Source organism: Antechinus flavipes, chromosome 1 (assembly GCF_016432865.1).
Source record: "Antechinus flavipes isolate AdamAnt ecotype Samford, QLD, Australia chromosome 1, AdamAnt_v2, whole genome shotgun sequence".
Taxonomy (NCBI): Eukaryota; Metazoa; Chordata; class Mammalia; order Dasyuromorphia; family Dasyuridae; genus Antechinus; species Antechinus flavipes.
In genome coordinates, this window is record NC_067398.1 from 22,317,108 (window position 1) to 22,342,711 (window position 25,604).

The 25,604-nt window shown below is 37.4% G+C and overlaps 1 protein-coding gene across 1 annotated transcript in view; it reads right to left on the reverse strand.

The window, feature by feature from the left end:
- Window positions 1-25,604, reverse strand: part of CADPS (calcium dependent secretion activator) — a 542,165-nt gene that overhangs the window by 415,461 nt on the left and 101,100 nt on the right. Inside the window, 1 exon segment of the mRNA XM_051980071.1 lies at window positions 10,173-10,505. Coding sequence (XP_051836031.1) covers window positions 10,173-10,505 — 333 coding nt within the window.

Sequence of the window (25,604 nt, forward strand, 5' to 3'; positions counted from 1 at the left end):
GGATGACTGGTATATAAGCAATGCTTAATAAATGTTTGTTAATTATGTGCCAGACCAATATTAGCTCTAGAAGGGATTGGAAAGCTCATCTAGTGCAACTTCCCATTAGATTGTATACTCCCTGAGGGCAATGATAATATCTCACAGGGAGAACTCTTTGTGTGTCTTCCTGTGTTTAAAAGAATATGCTGCACAGTAGACCATTGAATTTCTCCATCATTAAGCACCTATTTTGTGCTGAGGAATGGGGGAAAAAATTCATCAGGCTCCTGTCGATTCATCGGTTTCGAATTAGGAAGCATACTTTTGAATCAGTGAAAGTTACAAATGAAGAAATGGAGACCAAGAAAAGAGAAACAGCTTTTCTAGGATAACAAAGTTAGGGTGACAACCCCACCAGATAGAGCTTATGATTCTCTGTTCATCAGAAACACTATTTTAGTCCCAGAGCATGGCCATATCTGCATTTGTCATGTAGACCTGCAGCCCATTTTGGTGTGTTCTTTTTTTATTTTCAGTGCTCCTTTAATAATTTAATAATTATTGATAATAATTAAAATTAACAATTTAATAATACAAAAATGAAAACACCTGAAAGCTTTTTCTATGTAGCAAATGTGAGACAGGAAATGGCTTAATCAATTACTGGGAGAAAGGCTAAAGCTCTGCTTCCAATTAACTTTGATAAGACAGGAATCAGAGCACCCTCATCTAACTCATCACCTTGCATCGATTGTACTCCTGATGGGAGGCACGGCATCCCTGAGAAAATCAAGATGGCGGCCTCCAGGCAGACAAAGACTGAAACAATACCTCCAGATGGGATCAGATTAGCAATTCACAATCTACATATAAAAGTAGCACCTGCTAGGAGGCCTCAGAGCAGAGACTAAAGGATGCAGAGCTCTAAAATCCAAGGTTGCTGAAAACTTGAAAAAAAAAAAAAAACCCTGCCTGGGAAATGAGCTCTCTGTTTTTATTTTTGGTTTGATCCTTTGCCAAACCAGCAAACCTAGAAAGAGCCTAATTAAAGTTAATGAGAAATAATCTTCTTTTACAAAAAGTCTCTTTAATTTGCTTTTTCTTTACAGGGCACAGGCACTGTGCATATGTGTGCGTGTTTTTATTATTATTTTATTTTTCCCCTTAGGTGGTGCTAGATATTATAAACCCAAATAAAACCTCCTAAGAACAAGTTCTCTGTGAGCAAGGTTTTAATTTTATATAATGGTCATTTGTGAAAAATAAATCAGACCAAGCTATTCTCTGACAGAGTTAGAATAAATTAGATTAAATTAGGTATTAAGGCTGCAGAGTACAGAGGAATGAATGCTGGCTTCAGGATCCGAGGAGCTGAGTTTCATGCCAGTTCTGCAGCTTATGCCCTGTGTGATCTTGGAGAAATCACTTAGTTCCTTCATCTAAGAAATAAGGCAAACCGAATAGACTTTAAGGAGATTTATACCTGTAACTCTAAGGTTGAATAACGAGTCTCTCAGATGATAAGAAAGAAAAAAAAAACTTGCTGTTTTCAATCTTCTCTCCACCAGGAACAGTACCCTCCTTACATAGACTTCTAAAGACAAAGGCTTGGGGAAATTAATACATTCAACTTAGACAGTGTCTTGGGGAGGGGCTATCCTGATTAGTGGATGAGTGAGTGAAAATGTACTTAACCCAGTATATTTATCTGACCCTAGGCCATGTTTCATATTCCATCCAGCCATCTACAAGAAAATGGGGGTCTATTATTCACTAATCATCCTAGGCATTTTCCCAACTGTACTGTCATGGTGCTTGCTTGCTCACGGGTTCACACATGCACACATGCATGAATATGCCTCCCCCCTAACACACCTATGTCCACACCTACACCATTCTACTTCTTGCTTTTGCTTTGGTAACAGTGATAAAAATCATTGCTACCATGGATCCTAGCAAGGATCAATATAACCATTAACTGCTCTAGAGTTCCAACCCTGTGATTTCCTAGACCACACCTCCCTCCCCTGCTCCTCATATCAATATGTGTTTTATGTATAGGTAGATATATATCTATATGATGTCTTTTACTTTTAGCTAACATAAGAATTCATCTGATTGTGAACATGAACTTGAGCAGACTAGTATTATGTAAGAATTATGCTAAGAGTGAGCTCACTCTTAAAATGCCATAAGGTAGATTATGTTTACAAAGTTTTAGAGAGAGAAAAAAAAAGTATATCTGTTCTTACTATAGCTGTAAAGCAAATGTTCCTTTATTAAAGCTCATTAACATTAAATGATTCAATGGAATTAGGATGTTACTCACTGACATTTTACAATGAAAGAAACATGGCCAGTGGGGCTTGAGCTGAAAAGAGACTTTAAACTCCTCAAAGTAGCCCTGACTTTAGGAAGAAAAATGTAGCCTGCCTGCTTCTGTGTTAGTTCCATATGACCCTCCTTGTCCACAGGACAGGAAAAAAACAGTTTAATCCCATTTTCCCACATGCCCAACTAATAGGAGGTCTACTATGATCTACTATGAGAAGCATTAGTGATGCTCACACGTAATTGGATTCATAGTAGTTACTCCTGATAAAGAACAGCTGTCAAGTTGGGATGGTTGCAGAATAGTGTCAGAACACAGGTTTTTCTTAATTTGTGTTCAATGTTCTCTCCTCCATGTTTTATCAAAATGGAAAATCAAAGAATCAATAAACCAGAAGCTCGAAGGACATTTAAAGTACTCATCCAGTCCATTCTGTCGCCTCCAGGTATATCCAACCATATCTATTCTCTGTTCAAAAATATTCAGTGGCTCCCTATTACTTTTATAACCAAATATAGACTTCTTAACCTGGCATTCAAAGACTCTCATGAATTGAATTCTGCCCAATTCACATTATTTCCTGCATTATTGTCTGACCAAACTGACCCGTTTTCTATTCCCCTAAATTGTCATCCCACTTTCCACTTACTAGCTTTTACCCAGGCTCTCTCATGTCCAGAATGAATTCCCTCCCTATTTTAGTCACATTAGATTCAAGTCAGACACTTTCTTATGCCTTTCCAGAAATTTATCATTCTGTTCATGTTTTCCCATTCAGACACATTAGGTGTTTCATGGTGTATTTTATTCAGGGGGTAGCAACTGAGATGACTTTGAAACAGTAAAGAATCTCTAATTCAGAGATGAAGAAAATATCCATTTTTACTTAGTCCCATTTTATCCTCACAACAACTCTATGAGGTTAGCACCGTACACATTATTCCTATCTTACATGTGAGAAAACGGTGGAGGAGAAGAGATGGATCAGTACAGAAAGAAAATATGGCCAACTAGAACCCCAGTCATCTGACTGGATTATCTACAAAGCTCTTTGAGGTGAGATACTGTACTAAGCAGGGAGAATACAAGAAAAGGTCAGGCAGTCCCTCCTCTTGTGGAGATCACTTATAAATGGAGAAGACAACAGGTAAATAAGGAGAGACATACAAAGGAAAAGGGAATGGGGACGATTCTTTGTTAGGGACCAGCTTAAATACTTTACTCTTTTGAAAATCATCCTACTGGAACATTCTGGTAAATGGATATTAGAATGGGATAAGAAGTCAAAGAGTTGGGGGGTGTTCCATGGCTGAACATGGGGATGGTGGGGATGGGGAGAAGGCATATAGGAGAAGGATACTGCTGCTTAAGCAAAGTGAGCAGCTGAAACACAGGGAGATACTTATATGTATTTATACGTATAAGCCAGAGAAAAGACAGTTTATAACGGATCCCATCATTTTATTGAAGGTAGTGAACATCTGAAAATAATTCTGTGGCTGCCATTCCTTCCTCCTGAAATGCACCTCTTTAACACCTCTGATTGCAATTTTGTGGTTCACTGCCCATGAAAGGGCCTGAATGAAACAAAGCATTAATGGCTTCCCTTTGGCAGTTGAAGGAACAGATTGCTAAGGCTCCTATATCTGCATGCTGAAGGCTGCAGAGAAAAGGTTCAATTCCCTGGGCCTCAGGAGCATGATGCCCACCATCTCTCAAATGAGCTATTCCATTACTGCTAGCTTATCGCCAACAGCAGGTGCAGTTAGCTAGGAATATTTGCCCAGGTGTTGAAGAAAGAACTGATAAAACAAGAAAAACCTTACTGAAGACATAGAAAAATCGTTACCCTGGAAAATGAAAAAGTGGGCCTCAATTTACCTAGGCTGCATATTCTATCTAGGAAGGCCTCTCATTCTCCTCACTTACAACAGCAGGCCAAGTTTGTGTGGCAGCTGAATTTCACTCATTCGTACCTTTCTAGCATAAGGAAATTAAAATATATCTTGGAGGGGGATGACTTAAAAGCACTAGCCCATCAACAATTTAATGGGTCCTGGAGCCATCTCGTGATTGGAAGCATAAAGCATGAAGTTTTATTAGTTAAAATCATCCCTTATTTCTCTGACTTTTCATTTCTTTACCGACCATTTCAATCATCTGGCCGGAGAATCTGCTTTTCATTTAGTTAAAAATAAAACACTGTATTGCATTTGGGCAAGTATTAGATTTGGAGTCAAGGGAATTGGATTTAAATCCTGTCTCTGACATTGATTCCTGCTGTAAACCTGGGGGGAGGGAGGAGACACAAATCACCACATCTCCTTGGGCCTCAGTTTCCTTGAAGGAATGTCCTTCAAGATGTCTTCTACCTCCAATTCTCTGGTCCTGTGTTACCATGAAAAAGCTCTTGGCTTTTTCCTAGAGGCTTTTTCCTCAGGTCTTGGTGGGTCACACATCTATTAATAAATTGTAATGAATACCTATTGCCTTTAGGATCAAATCTAAATCATTTTGGAAAAGCTTTTATTTCTTCTTTCTCCTCATATTATTACCATCACCATTACTACCACCTTTTATTGGGTAGCTCAATTAATAAATAATATTTATTAAGCACTTATATATTGGGTAAAAATTGGGTAGTATATTACAGGATGATATGTAAAATCAATTCATAATTAAGCCTTGATTATGAGATGTTGGGAACTAAGCAAGGTACCAGAGATACAAAAAGAGAAGAAAGAAAAAAGAAAAGAAGGAAAGAAGGAAAGAAGGAAAGAAGGAAAGAAGGAAAGAAGGAAGAAGGAAGGAAGGAAGGAAGGAAGGAAGGAAGGAAGGAAGGAAGGAAGGAAGGAAGGAAGGAAGGAAGGAAGGAAGGAAGGAAGGAAGGAAGGAAAGAAAGAAGGAAAGAAGGAAAGAAGGAAGGAAGGAAGGGAGGAAGGGATGAACCTCTACTCTCAAGAAATTTATAGCCTATTGGGGAGGCAACATATATACAGATAAGTAGATATAAAATCATATTGGAGGGAGAGAACAAACAATTGAAAGAATCTGAAAAATCTTCTCATTGGAGATAGCTCCCAAGGTGAGATTTGAAGAAGATTATGGATTCAAAGAGTGGAGGAAGGAGTATATCACTGGTATAGGGGAAGGCCTGTATAAAAACCCCACAATCAGAAATGGCAAGTGGAGTCTGAGAAGCAGCCAGGAGGCCGAATTAGTTGGACATTGGAGGGCATTAACTGGAAATCATGAACAATCTTATCAGTCTTCCCAATTTCCATGTTCTTCACTGAATGAAGCTTCAGATTTGTAAAGGAGGAAATCTAGTCCAACCTGCACCTAAAAAAGAATCCCAGCTGAAATATACCCTACAGACAAATCATCCAGCCTTTGGAGACCATTTGTAAGGGAGAGCTTGTAACCTTCTAAGGCATCTTATACTCTGTGCTAACTGTAAGAAAGTTTCTTCCATTTAAAGTGCTGAATCTTTTCATTGGGGTCAATATTATTTGTGAACAGGAGCAGAGGTATGGATAGTTCTAAAAACACTTTGTTTTATACAGTAGGCCAAAGCATTCTCTTTGCAACTTAACACCCACTGGCCCCATTCTGCAATCTGGAACCAAGCAGAACAGATCTAATCTCTCTTCTTCATGGCACTCTTTCACTTAATGGAAGACAGTTACCATGATTCCCTCTCCTCACTCCAGTCCAATCTCCTCTTAGGCTAAATATTTCCAGTGCTACCAAAGAGCTAGGACAGCAACTTATCCTCAGGCTGTTGCTTTGAAAAGCAACCTACCCTCCCTTAAAATAATAATAATAATAATAAAAAAAAAAACTCCCTGTGGAAATTTTCGGGAGCTGCTTGCTCTTCCTCTTCAGGTTGTCATGTTCTAGTTGACAAAGACATATCAGTTGTTCAAGAGACAATAGATCAATAATTAATAAGACCCTCCTGGAAGCTACCGTTCACCAAACATATGCCATCTGTTACATCCTAAGAGACCGACCTATATGCACTGCAGTTTGTAGAAAAAAAACTTTGCAAAGCAATAGGCTCTGAATTCTGGGAAATCAATGAAGAAATTAAAAGATGACTTGGATTAGCCAGTGATATGCAGAAGAGTAGAAAACAACAATAGTAACAGCAGTAGCTTTATATACCTAGACACATACAAACAGATGTGCATATATAAATATACCCACACATACATATATATGTATATACCTGTGCACACACATGTACACACATATACATATATGTATATATGCATGTGCATATTATATACACACACACATATATACTTACATGAATTGTGTATAAATACACACATATATTTGTAAAGTGTTTTACAAATGTTATCTCATTTCATACTTGCAACAGACCATGACAGAAGATGCTATTATTATCCAGTTTTTACAGATGAAATTAACCAGACATTGTTGTTCTCCCTCCCACCCTGACTTGTACCCCTTTTTGTGGATCTGGAGTTTTTATCAGTGTGGGATAAATCCATATAGAAACTCTTTTCCAAGGCAAATTAACAACTCATCTGTAATTGCCTGAGGGTTCCTGAGAGGTTGTGAGACTTGGCTGAAACCACTCAGCTGAAGGTTTTCTGAACTCTAAAGCTAGTTCTCCATTCACTACATCATGCTGCTTGCCTCTTATGTTGTTGTAAATTCTAATCTTAGGGGAGTTTGAGAATGCAAAGGACATAGCTTTTGGAATCAAAGCACCCAGATTTTGAATTTCCCTCTTGACATTCCCTACCTGTGTAGGGATCTCAAGTTCATCTGTAAATTGAGGGCATTGGATTTAATTGTCTCTGAGGGCCTTTCCAATTCTAGAGCTATGACCTTAAGATCCTTAGAAGTTCAGGGAAAAACAATAAAAACAACAGTAACAACAACAACAAAACATTTATTTTAGCCAAGGAAGAGAGAAACACTTTTTGACTTTGCTTTTGCTACCATATCAGCATTTTTGTGGCTGGATAGGTCCTTTGTGACTATGTGGTAGCTAAATGTAGACTGCCAAGAATGGATGCCTCAATCTATAATTTCAAGTCCATAATTACAGGATAACTGAGGAAGTCATGTTTCACCCTGACAATCACAGAGAGACCATGGGCCAGTGGGCAAAGAGGAACCAAGTCAGTCAACATCTATCTATCCTAGGCTATCTAACTTGATGGCTGTTCTGGAGCAAGGGGAGAAAGGTTAGTCAAAATGGAAAATGTGCAGTAGAAAGGAAGTGCTGTTATAATAACAATATCCAGCATTTATAAAGTACTTCAAGATTTGCATAGAGTACTCTATAAACATTATCTCATTTGATCCTAACTACAACCTGAGAAGGGCTATTATTATCCTCGTTTCATAGATAAAGAAACTGAGGCAGAGAAGTTACTTTATTCATCTAGTAAATGTGTGAGGTGGGATTTGAACACAATTCTTCTTGACTCCAAGTCCAGTGTTCTAGCCACTATGTCACTTAACTGCAACATTGGGGGAAAGCATTGAAAATAGAGTAAGACCAATTCAAATTATATTTTGGACATAACTTGTATGTCAATGGATAAGCCCCTTAACTATCCCAAACTTTAATTTCCTATCTGGAAAACAAATGAAAGCAAAAACTAACAAAATAAAAACCATGAAGAAGCTGGTCTAAATGGCCTCTGAGATAAATATACTTGAGAAATGGAATGGGAAGCAGCAATCAGGCCAATGTAGTGAAATACAGAGTGTATAAAGGAGAATCATTTGATACGAGCCTGAAAGAATAGGTAGGAACTAAGTTGAAAAGACTTTAAATACAACATAGTATCATCTACTCAGTAGAGTCTACTGTATATAGTTAGAGAGGATATATTCCATTCAAAGAGCTGGAAACAACAAAAATGTTTCATGAGATCAGCTCAGCAAACCAACCAACCCATTCTCTTCAGAGAGATATTAAAGGACGGATAGGAGGAGGAAAGGCTTGGTAGTTTCCTTCCAAGAGATCATTCTCAAATGTTAAGGATATATTCTGAACACCCTTCATTTCGCCTCAGTTTTTCTTCATTGATTATCTGAAAGCCATGGACAATGAGCCTGAAGTAATGACTTGGTTTAATCTGTGCTTTTTTCTCACTCTTCTTACCACTCTTAGCTGAAAGAAAAACATATTATTCAAGGAATAAAAGATGTATTATTCAAATCACCAGATTCTTTTCCATTTCACAGGAAAGATAGTGAAAAGTAAAAAAAAAATGATTTTTATGCTTCATTTTTTTTATGAGAGGAAAATTAGAAAGATGGCCTTGACACATAATCCCTTTGTCTCAAAAGATGTATGAAGCTGAGTTAAGACCAAAATCATAATGATACGTCAATGGATTCATCCTAATGACATTAACATATGAGCAGAAACAGAGATTGGAATAAAATACAGCTACACACACACAGACACACACATATGTATATGATGAATCATTGGAAGAAGAAAAAGTCGCCTACCAAATTATTTTGTTCCTAATATGGTGTAAATGTTTGAATATCCCAGCCTTTACTCCAATAATAGAATAGTGATCTAAAATATTTTTCAGAATTTTGGCACTCTGTTGGTTAGATTTTACAATATAGCCTCATTCCATGAAAGACAATAACTCTAATGAAGACAGCCCCAAAGGACAACAGGATATAGATCAAATGCTGGTATCAATAGATATTGTGTGTTCAAATACATTTTCTCTACTCAGTAGGGAGGTAGTAGACTGAAGGAAAAGAACAATGTAGTCCTTTTCAGTATCAGCAGCATATATTTGCTTAACTGTGCTTTAATTTTTTTTTAAACAAAGGTGGTTGCAGTGAAAGAGTTATTGGAACGTGATTGTAATATTAAAAAAAATAGAACATTTTAAGGAATATCCTCAAATACTATAGGGAAATCAGTGACAAAATATACACCAAAATATTTATAGCAGCACTTTTTATAGTAGGAAAAAGCTGGATACAAAGTAGATGCATATCGACCAAGGAATGATTAAAATATTGTGATATGTGAAGGTAACAGAATCTTACTTTATCATAAGAAATGAAGAAAAGGAACAATATGAAGAAGATATAGGTGATTTTACGAGTTGATATAAAACAGAGTAAGTAGAACAAGGAAAACAACATATACAATGACCACAACTATGTAAATGTAAACAATAAGAAAACAATAGAAACCAAATGTTGTGAAATTAAATCAGCAAAGGAACCCCCAAGGAAGATCAACTAAAGAAGTAACTGCTTGCTTGCTTCTTTGCATGGGGGGGGGGGGAATACAAAAGCTATGGAAACCAAATATAACTGATTTCTCCTGTAATTTAGATTTGCCAATTCTTTTTTCTTCTCTTATTCATTCCTTGCATATTTTAATGGTTTTCTGTTTTTATTTATTAGCTTTGCTGAAGTATTTTCTTAGTCAAATTTTTGTTATAATGGATAGTTTCAAGAGAAGGGAAGGGGAAGAGAGAATGAGAGAAATGAAGATCACGTGGAAAAAAACAAAACAAAAGGATATCAATAACATTTTAAAAATATAACCTTTCCCACTAAAAGTGCTGTAGGGCAAATACTTATTTAATTTGCAAATGAAAATTTCATCTGGTATTGAGGTTTTCTTGACAATTATACCACTGTGTTTTAACCAGGGGCTTCCAGTATCACATTCCAGCATGGTCATGGAATACAATGTTTTATAATGCAACACTAAGATCAATTGACCATTGCCCAATGGGGAACCATGTCTTCTATCCCATAGCATTTGAAAGAATGAGAGGTACTACAGGGGCAGGGGACAGGTGAGTTCTCTTACCTGACAGGCATTGTACAGAAGCTGGTGTTCAAACTTTTTGATGCCCAGGATATTCTGAAACATCTCATAGAGCTGCTCCTTGCTCAGGATTAGCTCAGATGCCGCACTTGCAGTCATTCTGGCTTGTTGCTTTCGAGGATCCTCTTCTCCACGATAAATGGCATCAAATTTAGCCATCCAGGAGCTTAACACTGTCTCCTTGCTGAGGCCATCAATCTCCGGAAGGCTACGCACCCTCTTTTCTATGTGCTTCTTGAAGACCTCCCTGGAGTCATTGGCTGAGCACCCGCCACTCTGTACCATGCGGGCCACTCGGTCACTTTTAAGGAATACCTAGTGGAGAAAGAAGGAAGCCAAACATTAAATTATAATTCCCTCACGTCCTTATAGGACTACCTGAGTCACCTTTGTTCTGAAGAAGAAAGCTCTTGATTTGTTGCTTCAGACTACACCAAATTTGCCCTTTTATACATTTTACTGCTGCCAAAACCTTTTATACATACCAATGGCTCCCCAATAACATTTGCAACATGGATTAGGGGTATAAGGCAAATCAGGAAGCATCCCATGAGAAAATATCTGATATTGTGTCATGGTCCTAACTGTGAAGGGACAAAATATTCTTCAGGGGATGATAAAATGCAAACTCCAATGGGTTGAGCTATTGTACACTAGCATGTGTCCCTGTTTTAGCTCCAGCCTATCATTTCCTCACCAAGCATGTTTTTAAACTAAGAGTTCTTAACCTCTGCTTTAGTAAGGGCACTTCTGGTATTATATGAAACCTGTGGAATCCTTCTCAAAATGAAAAAAATATATATTACAAAGGAAAACAATTATATTAAAATGTCCTCAAAATATAGTACAGTCCAAAAATCTTAGTGTATTCTTAAGTAACTAAAATTAGAAACACCTTATATTAAAAAAAAAGTTCACAGATTGTGGGTTAAGAAAACTGACTTCAAGAGATTTAGAAAGCACTGGAGTTGGAGATTCCAACTAGTTCATTGTAGGTTGCATTTTCTCACACATAAAGAAAACATTTTGAGCAGTTGATCTAAAGACCAGGAGCTAAAAGATGTGAGAATATTGGGTCTCAATTCTTTTTAACTTTGGAGTTTTATGTTAAATTAGTTACAGAAAAAAACCGTAGAGTAAATCCCCACTGAGTCTCCCCTGCAGTGAGTCTTAATATGTATAGTCAAACGTTTCATTGGAAAACCTTCAACTCTCAATACAAATGGATTCTCCATCTAACAATCACAAAACACATCCCACAGTCCAGGCTTTTTGGAAGATGATTCTAGAACTAAGCATTGAATGGAGACAGAAAAATAAGAAAAAAAGGAAAAAAACTTAGAAAGGTGATTTTCTTCTCTTTCCCTAGAGAATGACTCTAAGTTGAGCTTAAAATCTGCTGCAAATATTCACTAACTGTGAAAGACTGATTTTTCTAAACTTGTTTTTCACTTATAATAATGACAGGGTTGGACTTGATATTTCAACTTATAAAGTCTCTGAGCTTTCCTTCCCTCTGCTACTCTTTTCTATTATTCACCTTTCAGTAAAGCCTAAATAATCTAGATCACAAAGCTGTGATTTGATTGAAAGTATAGGAAAGGTCTTTCTGATATTAGAACTGTTGTCAATCAAGTCTACAAGTGTTTATTAGGTGCCCACTGTTTGTCCAGCTTTGTGCTAAGTACTGGGATATATAGAAGGCAAGTTGGGAATAATTCAATAAAGACAGTAGGATTAAGGGTGTGTGAGGGTGTGTGAGGGTGTGTGTGTGTGTGTGTGTGTGTGTGTGTGTGTGTGCGCGCGCGTATGTGTGTGTGTGTGTGTGTGTGTGTGTGTGTGTGCATGCGCGCGCTTAAAAAAGATATCTTGTAGAAAGAAAGATTTCAGCTTAGACTTAAAGAAAAATAAGAAGGCCAAGAGGTAGAAATGAGGAGGGAGAGCATTCTAGGCATGGGAGATAGCTAATGAAAATGTCTAGAATCAGGAAATGTTCGGTCTTGTTCAAGAATATCAAGGAGGCCAGTGTCTGCCATTGGGCCCCTAGTACAAGGGTTGAAGGAAAGAGGGATAGTAAAGTATGTGAAGACAAGAAATGGAGAGAGGAGCCAGATTATGAAGGCCCCTAAAAGCCAGATTGATCCTAGAGGCAGTAAGAAACCACTGGAGATGATTGAATAGGGAGATAATGTGATCAGATCTTCCCTTTATGAAAATCAATGTGGGCAGCTAGATGGCACAGTGGATAGAGCACCAGCCCTGAAATCAGAAGAACCTGAGTTCAAATCTAGCCTCAAGCACTTAATATTTCCTAGTTGTGTGACCCTGGGCAAGCACTTAATTTCAATTGCCTCAGGAAAAAAAAATCAATGTGACAGGTGAGTACAGGATGGACTAAAGTGAGGAAGAACTTGAGAAAGGGAAACAAACTGAGAATCACCTGCAAAGACAAATGAATTATGGGGTTTGATAAGTGAAATAATACGGAAGGAGAAGAGAGGAGGCGCCAAGATTTTCTCAGGGAAACCCCATGTTATCTGGTGTGAATTGATCAAGATCCATGAAAAAGACTGAGGAAGATCATTCATTTACCTAGGAGGAGAATCAAGAAAGAACAGAGTCACAGAAACATAGAAGGAAGAAAACATCAAGGAGAAGGTGATTGATTGGATCAAAGGCTACAGAGAAGTTATGATGGATGAGAATTGAAAAGAAGTCATTAGATTCAGCAATTAAAAATTCATTGGAAACTTTGGACAGAGGTTTCTATTGAATAATAAATTTGGACTGCAATCGAAAAGAGTCTAGAAGAGAGTGACAGGAAAGGAAGTGGAAGCACCTGTTATAGGTAGTCTTCTCAGGGAATTTAGTCACAAAAGACAAGAGACAGATACAATGGCAGCTGGTGGTTATTGGTTTAAGGACGGGGGAGACATATAAAAGCACCATGGATGCTAGAAGTGATCCAAGGACTCAGAAATGAAGAAGTCTTTTAAAAAGTATACGCATGTAAGTTACAGTTGTATTAGTCTGAGACAAGCAACAGAAGGAGTTGGGAAGCTAATTTCCAGCAGAGAGACTAAGGTAACAAAGGGCTGAGGGAAATAGGAAAGATGAAGTATCAAGAAGGGGCCAGCCAGCCAAGAGGAGAGAGGTTGGTTGTGGGAAATTAATTTGCTAGCTCTGCCATCTGTTTTGAGTCTTTGGACTGTCAGACAATGGAGTAGTGTCTGGGCTATCCTCATGTGGTAATGAATATGACCGGTAAGTACTAATGTATTTCTGTTCTCTTTCAAGAACAACCCTGGAAATCCATCAGTTCTGGGAGAATAGTTTAAGGTCTTTGTGAATAAGCCTGGAGATTTAGAACCCAAGCAGAGACCCCAAACTTGTCAGAAATCTAGTTGTATTCACCTCTCAATTTCCAGGCAGATAAAAAATAAGAGACTATAGTGTACACTTTCATGCATGTACATACATATACATATATAGGTGTTTATACACATAAATATTCCTACATATATATGTGTGTGTACACATATATTTATACACACACATATAAACAAATATATGTGAATGCACAAGTGTTCATGCACAAATGTGCACACACACAAACATGGCAATAATCAATTCAGCTCCTCTAATCAAGTAATCAGTGCTGCCCCCCATCAATAGCTGTGAAAAGAAAGAAAGAAATGTAGATTTTGTTGTATGGGAAATATAATACAAAAATGATTGTATCATATTTAAAAAAGCTTTGGAGTCAGAAGGACCTGACTTCAAATTCAATCTCAGACATTTGACACTTAGCAACTGTGTGACCCTGGGCAAGTCACTTAATTTCAATTGCCTTACAAAAAAGAAAACAAGAAGGAAAGAAAAAAATCTTTGTCAGTGATCTTATAGGAACAATGGTGAGGGGAGAAAGAGATGATGAATTAGAGATGGGCACATGTCCTAACTTTCCACAAAGGACAAAGAGGTCAAGTCCTGGTAAAAATTCTAGCATGGATTATGAGAGGGATGGGCTTAGAAACATTTAAAAAGGGAGGAGGTAATCATTAAAAGCTGGCATAACTTCATTAAGAACAAGTCATTCCAGACTGACCTCATTTTATTTTGACAGGGTTATTAGAGGAAGAGATCAGAGGATATTATGTAACACTAGAACTGGGTTTCGGCAGGGCACTTCATAAAGTCTCTCCCACTATCATCTTGGACGAGATGGAAAGATGGATTCAATGATAGCACTCCTAAGTGAGTCTGGAATTGACTTACTGGCTGGCCCTGATGAGCACTGATTAATAGTTGTATGTCAAATGAGAGGAAGGTTTCTGATGGAGTGCTTCATTCTCTGTTCAACATTTTCAGTAATGACTTGAATAAATGCATAGATGGCATGGATATCAAATTTGCTAATGACACAGAATTGAAATTGATAGCTTACATGCCGGATGTCACGGAGGGGGATCCAAAATAAGATATTCATGCTTTGAAAGGGTGGGTTGAAGCTAACAATGAAATTTAATGGGGATAAGTCTGAAGTTTTGCAGTTGGGTTAAAAAAGAATCATCTGCAAAAGTTCAGGATGAATTGGGGGGAAGTAAGATAGCTAAAAAACAATCATGAAAAGGAGATAGGGTTTTGAGTAGAGTGACACTTTAATATCTATCATCATAGGGATGTGCTGAACAGAAAATTGGGTGCAAAGTACAGTGATCTGTACAGTATTCTGTACGATATAAGGGCCATCTCAGGACAGTGGAGCTGAGTAAGCCATATGCTTAGATCATAGACCCCATATCTAGTCAAGAAATGATTCTTAAATCTCTACTTGGAATAATGGATGGGATTTTCTCCTTTCCTACATTTTATCTTGTAATAACAACTGATTTATTTAGCCTCATGGATAAACATATACTTAACTATAATAAGCTTGTTTTCCTATATGTGTGAGGGATAAAAACAACACAACCCATTTTTATTCTATACAATCTAATGATTGTGTCTATGAATGACCAGAGAAAATTGGGGGGAGTAGTCCATTTCTTCTGACTGTCCGGGAGATTATGTCATATGATGAATACAGTTCTATTATGGAACTACCAAAAGCTTGTCCAATTCTGGATGGGGAGTTCCTCAAACATTGACTGATTGGATCTACATCACAAATAGATGGAGCAGCTAGGTAGTACAGTCTATAGAGCATTAGTCCTGGAGTTAGGAGTTTAGATCTGGTTTCAAACACGTGAAACTCATTGTGTGATCTGGATCATTTCATTTTAATCGCCTCATGAAGTAAAAAAGTTACATGGGAGTTGTGAACTGATCCAACTTACTCTGGAGAATAATATGGAGTTATACCCAAAAGGCCATAAAACTGTGCATACCCTTTGACCCAGCAGGGCCATGACTGGGTCTGTATCCCAAGGAAATCATAAAAGAAGAAAAAGGACCCACATGTATCAAATGCTTATCGCAACTCTTTTTGTGGTAGCAAAGAATTGGAAAATGAGTAGATGCCCGTTAGTTGGGGAATGGCTAAATAAGTTGTCATATATTGAGGTAATGAAATAATATTGTTCCTAAAAAAATGATGAACAAGCTGATTTTAGAAAGGCCTGGAAGAATTTCCATAAATCATTGCTAAGTGAAACAAGCAGAACCAGGAATACATTGTACACAGAAAAAACAAGATAAACTATGAAAGACTTGCTTCTTCTCAGTGATTCAGTGATCCAAGTCAATCCCAATAAACTTTGCATAGAAAACATCATCTGCATCCAGAGAAAGAACTATGGAGATGGAATGTAAATCAACACATGTTATGTTCACTTCTTTTATCTGTTTTTTTCCCCTCTTCCATGGTTTTTCTCTTTTGTTCTGATTTTTCTCTCCCAACGAGATCCACAAAGCATCATCCACAAAGCATGTATTAAAAAATAAAAGAAAATGAAAGAACTAAAAAAGTGACATGGCCTAAATGATAACATCATTGGGGTCACTTCTTTATCCTTATGATTCTGGAAGTTGGGCTCCCACATTTCTGACATTTGGTCAGAGAAAATATAGGACTTCCTTGCCTCCCATTGGATAAACCTGCTATATACCTCAGAGTCAAACAACTTGGAATTTGGGCTATCATCATATAATTGATAGTAGTCTTACTCTCTACTAGCTCTGTTAACTGTTTCAACTTGTGTGAATGTGCTGATCAGTTCATTTCCTTGAACCTTGAGAGAACCTGATTTTATGGACTAACATATACTGAGGCTGAGCCATGAGTATAATGTCCAGAATGAGAGAGGTAATAGTCTCACTTTATTCTGCATTGATCAGACCACATTTAGAGTCCTAGGACCAAATGGGGTAGCACTTTTATGAGCAACATTGAGAATTAGTTCACATCCTGAGGACCAGAAATAAGGCCCTTGACTGCACTGGGTAAAAACAAAGCAAGGATTTTTAGCTTGGAGATTACTTGGTAATCTGCATGGGGGCTGACAGTGAGACATGGCAGAGATAACTCTTATGGATAAGTAGAACTCTAAAGATTAGAAAGCACTTTTTACCATATTTTTTAAAACAAGTTCATGAAAGATAAATGATTTGTTCTGAATTAGAAAGTCCTAATCCATTAATATAAAGAATCATTAGAGGACTGTTTGAAACCCAGAGGTGTGGTTTACCCAGAATCCCATAGCAAGTAAATGTCAGAGTTGGGATTTAATATCCAGTTCTTCCTAGCTCTGGACCAACTATCCCATCTTGAGTTTCATGCCTTCTCTATTCCCTTTTAGAGATAAGAAAAGTCAGCAAAACGTTAGAGACTTGCCCAAGCCCCTTAGCTAGAAAATAAATGCAGACCTCCTGACTTCAAACTATAACTAGTACATGCCACATTTCTCACTACCCACACTACAATAAAAGCTATTTTATTAAGTGCTCCGTGCCCAGCATGCTATCAAATACTAGAGTTAGCAAGAAAAAGTAAAAGTAGTTCCTGCTCTTGGGGAGCTTACCTTTTCATGGGGGAGACAACAATAGATGCCCCTGTTAACATGACACTTAAACTTTTAAAAATCATTTAAAAAACACATTGTTAGTATCACTATGGAAAAATGGTATTCCTGATATCCATCCCAAAGAAGTCTGATTGAAAAGGGGGGAAACTCACTGCTCTTGTGTTCTAGAAGCTGGAGATATTCTTGAGTAAAGATCATCCTTTCTCTCAAAAATAATTCTCTCAAAAATTTTCAATTTGGTTCTGGGTCAATCTAGCCACTATTATATATAAAGAAGAATAGGCATTTCTATAATAAAAAAAATAGCATGCAAAGAAAGCACTTTAAAATATACAAAACATTTTCCAGATAAAATCTCATTTGATTCTCATGACAAACCTATGAGGTGAGTATTTTACTAATTCCATTTAACAGATGAGGAAACAATGTCTTAGGGAGATTAAATGGATTTTTTTAACCATTTGGAGCCCAGTGTCCAGGTTTACATAACTATTGAATCTTGAAGATCTGTGCTATGTGTTTAGCCTCTATGTCCGGCCCTTTATTGAGTAGGCAGACTGTTTGAAAAGCATGATTGTTATGTTCTTTGGCCCACATAACCATTATGTGAGATAGGTATACAAATACAGGAATTTGGGTTCAAGTCAGAGTTTGACCTTGCTACTCATGGGAATTATTCAATTGTGATAGGCTTCAAATGATGTCTCTTTAATCAGGGATTCAGCTATAAGCCCTAGTTTCTTAAACCATGGTTTAAGACCCCATGTGGGGTCTTGTAACTGAAAATGAGGGTCATGAAATTATGATTTATTATCAGTAAATGTTTGATTTGATTATCTATTTTCTATACCTCTATGCCTAGGGTCATGTAAAAATTTCTTAGACGAAAAGGGGTCTCAAGTGGAAAAAGTTTCTGAAGCCCTGCTTATACAATCCATTGACATTTTCCTAATGCCAGAAAGGGGCAGGTTTTTCAAACACCTCTTCTAGACATGAGGTGGTTTCCATAAGGTGGAGAATCTCCCATTCTCAGGGAATGAATCATAGTTTGTCATAAGGAGATGAAATCTTAGTATGATATAGAACCACAGGATGTCATCTCCCTTCTCAGTAAGCTCAAGCAGCTCCCTATCAAATACCAAATCTATTTATTAATCAAAGCCTTTCATAATGGGGCCCTATCTCTATCTTTCTAGACTTCTTACACCTTAGTTCCCAACATGTAGTCTTCAGTCTAGTGACAGTGATCTTCAGATTGTTCCTTGAAGAAAACACTCCTTTTTTTTGGTTCCTGGCATTCTCTCTGGCTGTTCCTCATGCTTGGAATGTTCTCCCTCTTCATTTCTGCCTCCTGGCTTTTCTGGCTTCCTTCAAGTCTCACTAAAATTCTGCCTTCTGCGGCAAGCATTTCCAATCCCTCTTCATTCAAGTGCCTTCTCTGTCTTAATCATTTTCTAATTTTTCTGTATATATCTCCGTTCTATATATTTGCTCTTTTGTCTCCCACATTGGATTGTTTGCTCCTTAAGTTCAGGGACTGTCTTTTACCTTTTTGTATCCCCAGAATTTAGCACCATTTATGGCACATGGAGGTGTTTAATGAATTTTTTTTTTGACCAACTGACTAAGGAGCCTTTTCTGCTTTTCATAGTCCTTACAGAGGAACACAAGGTTAAAGGAATAAGCATCATCAACAAACACTCACTAAATTCTGACTTTCTCAGCTCTGTCCTGGCCCAGCTATGACAACTTAACTTTCCGGAGTCTTAGTTTCCTCATCTGTAGAATGTTTATACTTGGTACCTCACAGGGTTGTTGAAAGCAAAGCATTTTGTAAACATAAAAATTCTATATGACAGGCAGTGTTTTACAATGGGTAGAGAGTAGCTCTTGGAATCAGGAGGATCAGGTACAAATACTACACCTGACTCCTCAAGACTTTGTGACCCTGAGCGAGTCTTTGGACCCCCAAATGATCCCAGATAATCCTCTAAGATTATAAGACCTGGAACTATCTATACCTTTGAAATCAAAGTATTTCAAAATCTTCTGGTTGTTTACAGAACAACTCTTATCTGGCAGCTTAATGCCAGTGAAATTTATTGTTTGAACCCCTGTTAGACTTTACACTTATCCCTGTGAAATTATATCCTAACATTGCGAGGTAACCAAGCTTGATAAAAATTAACTAGCCAGGGGCAGCTAGGTAGCACAGTGGATAGAGCACCAGCCCCGAAGTCAGGAGGACCTGAATTCAAATCTTGTCTCAGACACTTAACACTTCCTGGCTGTGTGACTCTAGGCAAGTCACTTGACCCCAATTGGTCAGCAATAATAATAATAATAATAACTAGACTAGCCTTTAATTGGATATGATCAGCTAAGTAACAGACAGTAACAAGGACTTCCCAATGCTTATTCCAGACATATACAACACAGGACTAGAATGACTTTGATCTGTACCCATAGCACACTCTCATTCTTTGTCCCTCATTACTCCTGCCCATGTTCCCCTCTCATTGCCATCACATCATGATTTATCCAGCGGAAAGAACCGATAGCTGTCATGTCATCCCTGTTTCAGCTCAGCCCTCCTCCCCTATTCCAGGAGGATGATAATGCTGATCATAATCATAACAATAGCCATTATGTAGCACCTTAATATTTGCAAAGCATTTTATACATGCCATCTAATTGCATCCCTCAAAATAAACCTTGGAGATAAGTGAGATTATTATCCTTGCTTTATAAATGAGGAAACTGAGGCTGCAAAGGGTTAAAAGAATGGTCAAAGTGGGAATGGGGTGGGGATCAGACAGGGCAACCCTTTGTCCTAATCTGGAAAGAGAACTGAAAAACTGTAGGGGTAAGGGAGAAGTGCCTGTACTTTCCCATAGCCTAAACACAGGCATGTGATTGAAGCCTCCAAGCTTCAAAAATTCAGGGGGTCGAAGGTCTATGCATTCTCTCCACTCCACAAACCCAGTATCCCAGAGATTAAAGGATTAATGAGCTGTCCAGCTTTATCTGCCAACCTACAATCAGCCCTTCTGGCAGCCGATTAAAAGAAGTACTTGTGTCTCCGTGATAAGAGCTAGGGGAGACCTCCCTCCTCAACCTCCAGGACTCCTGGAATCTAAACTCATCAGAGTTGAAAAAGGAAGGGCTCCTGCTCCAATGTGCAGATGAGCTTAACCATCTCTCCTTCTCACAGTGTGTTCACCTATCATGAGGCAGGGAGAAAATACTAGCTAGTCATTAACGGAACCCAGAAAATGAGGTTTTGTGCAGTTAGGCAGGAGGGAAAATGAGCTCCTGGCTGCTTGGGAAGAGACTGGAGAGGCTGTCTCATTTTGAACCTTAAAGCTTTGTCTATAAGCTGGTTTATCTTCCTCTCTTAGTAAATCATATTTCTTTTTAGGAAGCAGCGAGCCTCAGTCGGTGCTAGACATCACAGAGGAGAGGAGGAGAAGACAGGATTTTTCCTCTGGTTTTATAGGAGACAACCAGCCTGAGAACCAGTGACTCCTTTGTCCTGATCCACGTGCTTTTTTTATTCCTTTGCCTTTCTTTTCCTTTCTGTCAAAGTACAAAGTCCCAGAAGGATGGTTAGTAGACAGTAAGAATTTGGGGGCTTCTAGACAGGTAGAAACCATTGGAGGCTTTTCTTCTGCCTTCTCTCTAATGCTATCTTCCTGAATAGTCCCTACCAGATTTGAATCCCTCTATGAATCCCTCTATTGTCATTGAATTGCACCGTGAGCACCCAGACAGGGGACTGTTGGGAGGAAAAACCTATTCACAGAATTTCAGAGAACGTAGGGTTAGGACTGGAAAAAAATGCCTTCTTTGGCAAATGTGACAAATAGTTATCTACTCTTTGCTTTGAGATCACAAGTGAGGGATCTCACTGGTAGAGAAAGTAGCTTTCCTGCTACTTTCTGAGGCAGCCCACCCTACTTTAGGATGTCTCTTGTTATTAGTGAGGTTTTTTTCCCCCTGGCATCAAATGAACATACTCCTTGCTCCCCATTGCTCTTGATTCTCCCTCTGGAGCCAAATACAAAGTGTAACCCATCTTCTACAGGACAGATCTTCACATATTTGAAGACAGTAAGTATTTTTTCCCTGAGTTGTCTCTTCTTTGGGCTAAATATTCTCAGGACCTTCAACAAAATTTTGTCAGTCAGATTGGCTTCCTTTGAATATAATATAACTTAGCATCATGCTTATTTCAAGTCTTCCCAGAATTGAACATGCACACTTAAGACATCATCTGATTAAGATTGAAAATGGGGGGGGGGCAGTTAGGTGGTGCAGTGAATAGAGCACTAGCCCTGAAGTCAGAAGGACCTGAGTTCAAATCTGACTTCACACACTTAACACTTCCTAGCTGTGTGACCCTGGGCAAGTCACTTAATCCCATTTGCCTCAGCGAAAAAAAAAAAGATTGAAAATGGGGGACCTATCCCCCACCTTATTTCTGAAATTGATGTCACTTTTAATACAGGAAAATTTTGCTTTAGCTGTTTTGGTTGCCAGATCATTCTATGGGCTTATATTGTATTTGCAGTCCAGTAGAACCCCCCCCCCAAATCTTTTTCAATTTTATATTTATTATGTCATTATTCAACACTCCCCAGTAGAATCAAAGTAAAACTAGGCTTCTAATAGATTGCTCAGTTCATAGCAAACACTTAATAAATGCTTCATAATTAAAGGGCAGACTCTTCAGAATCAAAATATTTAGAGGAATCTCTACTTTTGATTTCCCCAAAGCCTTAGAATGTCAAGAGTCCACATTTATATAGTGCTTTAAGGTTGGTGAAAAACTTTATATATTTTATATCATTGGATCAAAAGAGGAAGAGGGATAAAGACAGGAAAAGATGCCAAAGGATATGTGTGTTGTTTGCATACATGTGTGTTGATAATGAAATCCCTATGGTGTTTAGACATCTAAGCATCCAAGTTCTTTGATCACATCAGTGCTACCTATTTATTATCAATCTTTCTTGGGAATCAATCAGATGAAGGCAAGGGATTGTGACAACAGTCAATGACTAGACAATCTACTGAGGGAAGGCTTCTGGATTTGGGAGAACTTGATCTACCATTGGGTGAGGAGATGAGAAATCTTGTTCTTTTACTGCTGAAGGTATCAACCTGAGGAATCCAGCCACTGATAGCTTATTGATAGCTTATTCCTTCCAACTTTTTTCCATTCTCTCCTCTGCTCCACCTACTGATATTCCTGACTTCTCTTAAGTCTCAACTAAAATTTTACTTTTTATAGAAAGCCTTCTCTAGGACCTCTTAATTTCAGTACTTTTCCTTTTTTAATTAGTTCCTATTTATTCTGATTTGTAGATATTTGTCTGTGGGTTATCACCCTCATTCTATTGTAAGCTCCCTGAGGACAAGAACTCTGTTTTGCTCCTTTTTTGCATATTGAGTACTTAACACAGTACTTGGCACATAGTAGGCAGTTAATAAATGTAGAGAGAATTGAATTCAACCAACAAGGAAATTTGGGAGGTGAGAAAAAAAAAAGACTATAAGAAAGAGTAGGAAAGACTTTTCACTATTTTTGACCCATTGACATCAAAAGAAAAAAAAAATCTTTTGGGGCACTAGCAGAGGTAGGATGTTGAATTACTAAAGAGTCAGTCTCAAAGTGGAGAAGACTTGAGTTTGTATCTTCCCTTTCACACATGATGTTTCCATTACTCTGGGGAAGTCATTTAACCACTCAGTGTTCTGGACATCTGGGACTATAAATTAGAGAGAAGGTGACTAGTACAGGTAATGTTCTTCACTTGGAGGTTCTTTATACCAATAAATCACATGCGCAGGTCCAATCAAGATTCTATTCATCTAACATGTAGTTGTTAGTGTTGCTTCCATTGAAAAACTTATCTGCATACACCTTGATTGCACTGTAATATGCAAGCTCATTGAGGGCTCCATAAGGCCCAACCTCTAGCAGAGTGCCTGGTATACACACTAGTGGCCTAATAGTTGCTTGTGGATTGCAAATGAATGAAACCACTTTTAGAAACTCAATGAAGAAGCCTAAAGATTCTCTAAATCCTGAATGAAACTCAATGATAAATAATCAATTCTGGAGATAGGTGATAAAAGGTGATTAAATTTGACATGATTTTGTATGGGTGGGTGTTACAAATATCTTGACATTAAATAGGCAGCAATTTCTCAATGTCTTGATTGTCACTCCACCAAATAGGAAACAGCTTTGACTTCACCAAGTATTACACGAAAATATGAGCACCACTACAGATATAATGGCATTTTCCACAGGCTCATTAGCACATTGATGACTATTAATTTCTGAATTTAATTAATTGAGAGAAATGACACTTTCCTTTAATTTACTTAATTGCTCAAATGAGTTTTCTAATTAAGATTTACAATCACAAATTTATAAACTCTTCTGAATGAAACCAAACTCTGAGAACTTTTGAAAAAGACTTCTTTGTCTTTTAGACTTATTTTTATTGTTCTCCCACTACTTCTGACAATTCAAAGAGAGGAGAAACATCTTATTTGCTAATAGTTTCCAAATTAAATCTTTATTTTGACCCACTGAGGTTACTTATTTCCATTCCCCCAACTTCTATGTCACTCTTCATTAAATCCAGCCCCCTAAAGTGAGTGACATAACATCAGATAAATATATGGCACCTTTTATTCTCAGTTTCAATAAGTTATACTACTGATAAAAGCAAACATGTTTAGATTTATCAAAACATAAAAATAAATTGACTCCCTAAAAGTGATCCAACTGGAAAATTCATTATGGGACAAACATGTAAAATGACTTTGCTGCAATCAGCAACCAGCAAACAAAACATCTACTGCTGTTTGTTAATTAGCAAACTAATCAATAAAGCTGTTTCAGGATCATTAAAAGATTTAACTGTACCCTTGTCCTACTCAATATCATAAGAAGCTAAAGAAGCTAAGTGCTTTTTAAAACTCCCATAAGAAGCCAAATGCCATATATCTCTCAGCAACATCAAAATCACTCAGGAACAATTGGTTCATTAATCCATTCATTTAACAAATTACTTATTGAATGCCTACTCTGTGTTGAGTGTTTCATGAAATGCTGTGGACCAAACACAAAATCTAAGGATAATTCACAGGAATTCTCTAAATGCTAGTTTTAGTAGGTATCAATTAAATTTTGTTATTCATTTTTTGTTCTTCCTCTCCAGTTTATTAAATAGTATTTCTATTTTTGCCAATCACATGTAAATATAGTTTTCAACATTCATTCTTTTTATGAGATTTTGAGCTTCAAATTTTTTCTAACCCCCCCAATTTCCAAGACAGCAAGCAATCTAACACAAGTTATACATATTCAATCATGTAAACATATTATCGAACTGTGTTGTGAAAGAAGAGAGAGAACAAGAGGGAACGCCACAAGAAAACAACAACAAAAAAGTGAAAATGGTATGCTTTGACCTGCATCCAGATCCCATGGAGGTTGGATAGCATTTCTCTAGATGTAAATAGCATTTTCTATCACAAATTAGAAATTCTAAAAATCAAAGAAGAGATTCATAAAATTGAAAGCAAGAAAACTATTGACCTAATAAATAAAATGAAGAGCTAGTTTATGAAAAAAATAGGCGAAACTTTAATCAAAGTAATTTAGAGAAAAGAAAGAAAAAACAACTACCAGTATCAAAAAAAGGGGGGTAAATTCACTACCAATGAAGAGGAAATTTAAGCAATAATTAGGACCTATTTTTTACCCCACCCTATACTAATAAATCTGACAATCCATATAAAATGGATGAATATTTACAAAAATAAGAATTGTGCAGATTAATAGAAAAGAAAATATTTAAATAATCTCATTTTAGAACAAGAAATTGAACCAACCTTCAATGAACTCCATATTGCTGAGAAGAGCTAAGTCACTCACACTTGATCATCACACAATGTTGCTGTTGCTATGTACAATGTCTTACTGGTTCTCACTTCACTCAGCATCGATTAATTGTCTTTCCAGGTTTTTCTGATCATTTTTTTCATTATTCCTTATAGCACAATAGTATGCCATTATATTCATATACCAACTTCTTCAGCCATTCCCCAATTGAGGGGCATTCCCTTAGTTTCCAATTCTTTACCACCACAAAAAAAATGATATAAATCTTCTTGTATATGTAGTTTCTTTCCCCCTTTTTAATGATCTCTTTAGGATACAGACCTAGTAATATTACTGGATTAACATTTCTAGAACAATATTGAATAATAGTGATAATGGGCATCCTTGTTTTATCTATGATCTTATTGGGAAGGCTTCTAGCTTATGCCTATCACAGATAATATTTGCTGAAGGTTTTAGATA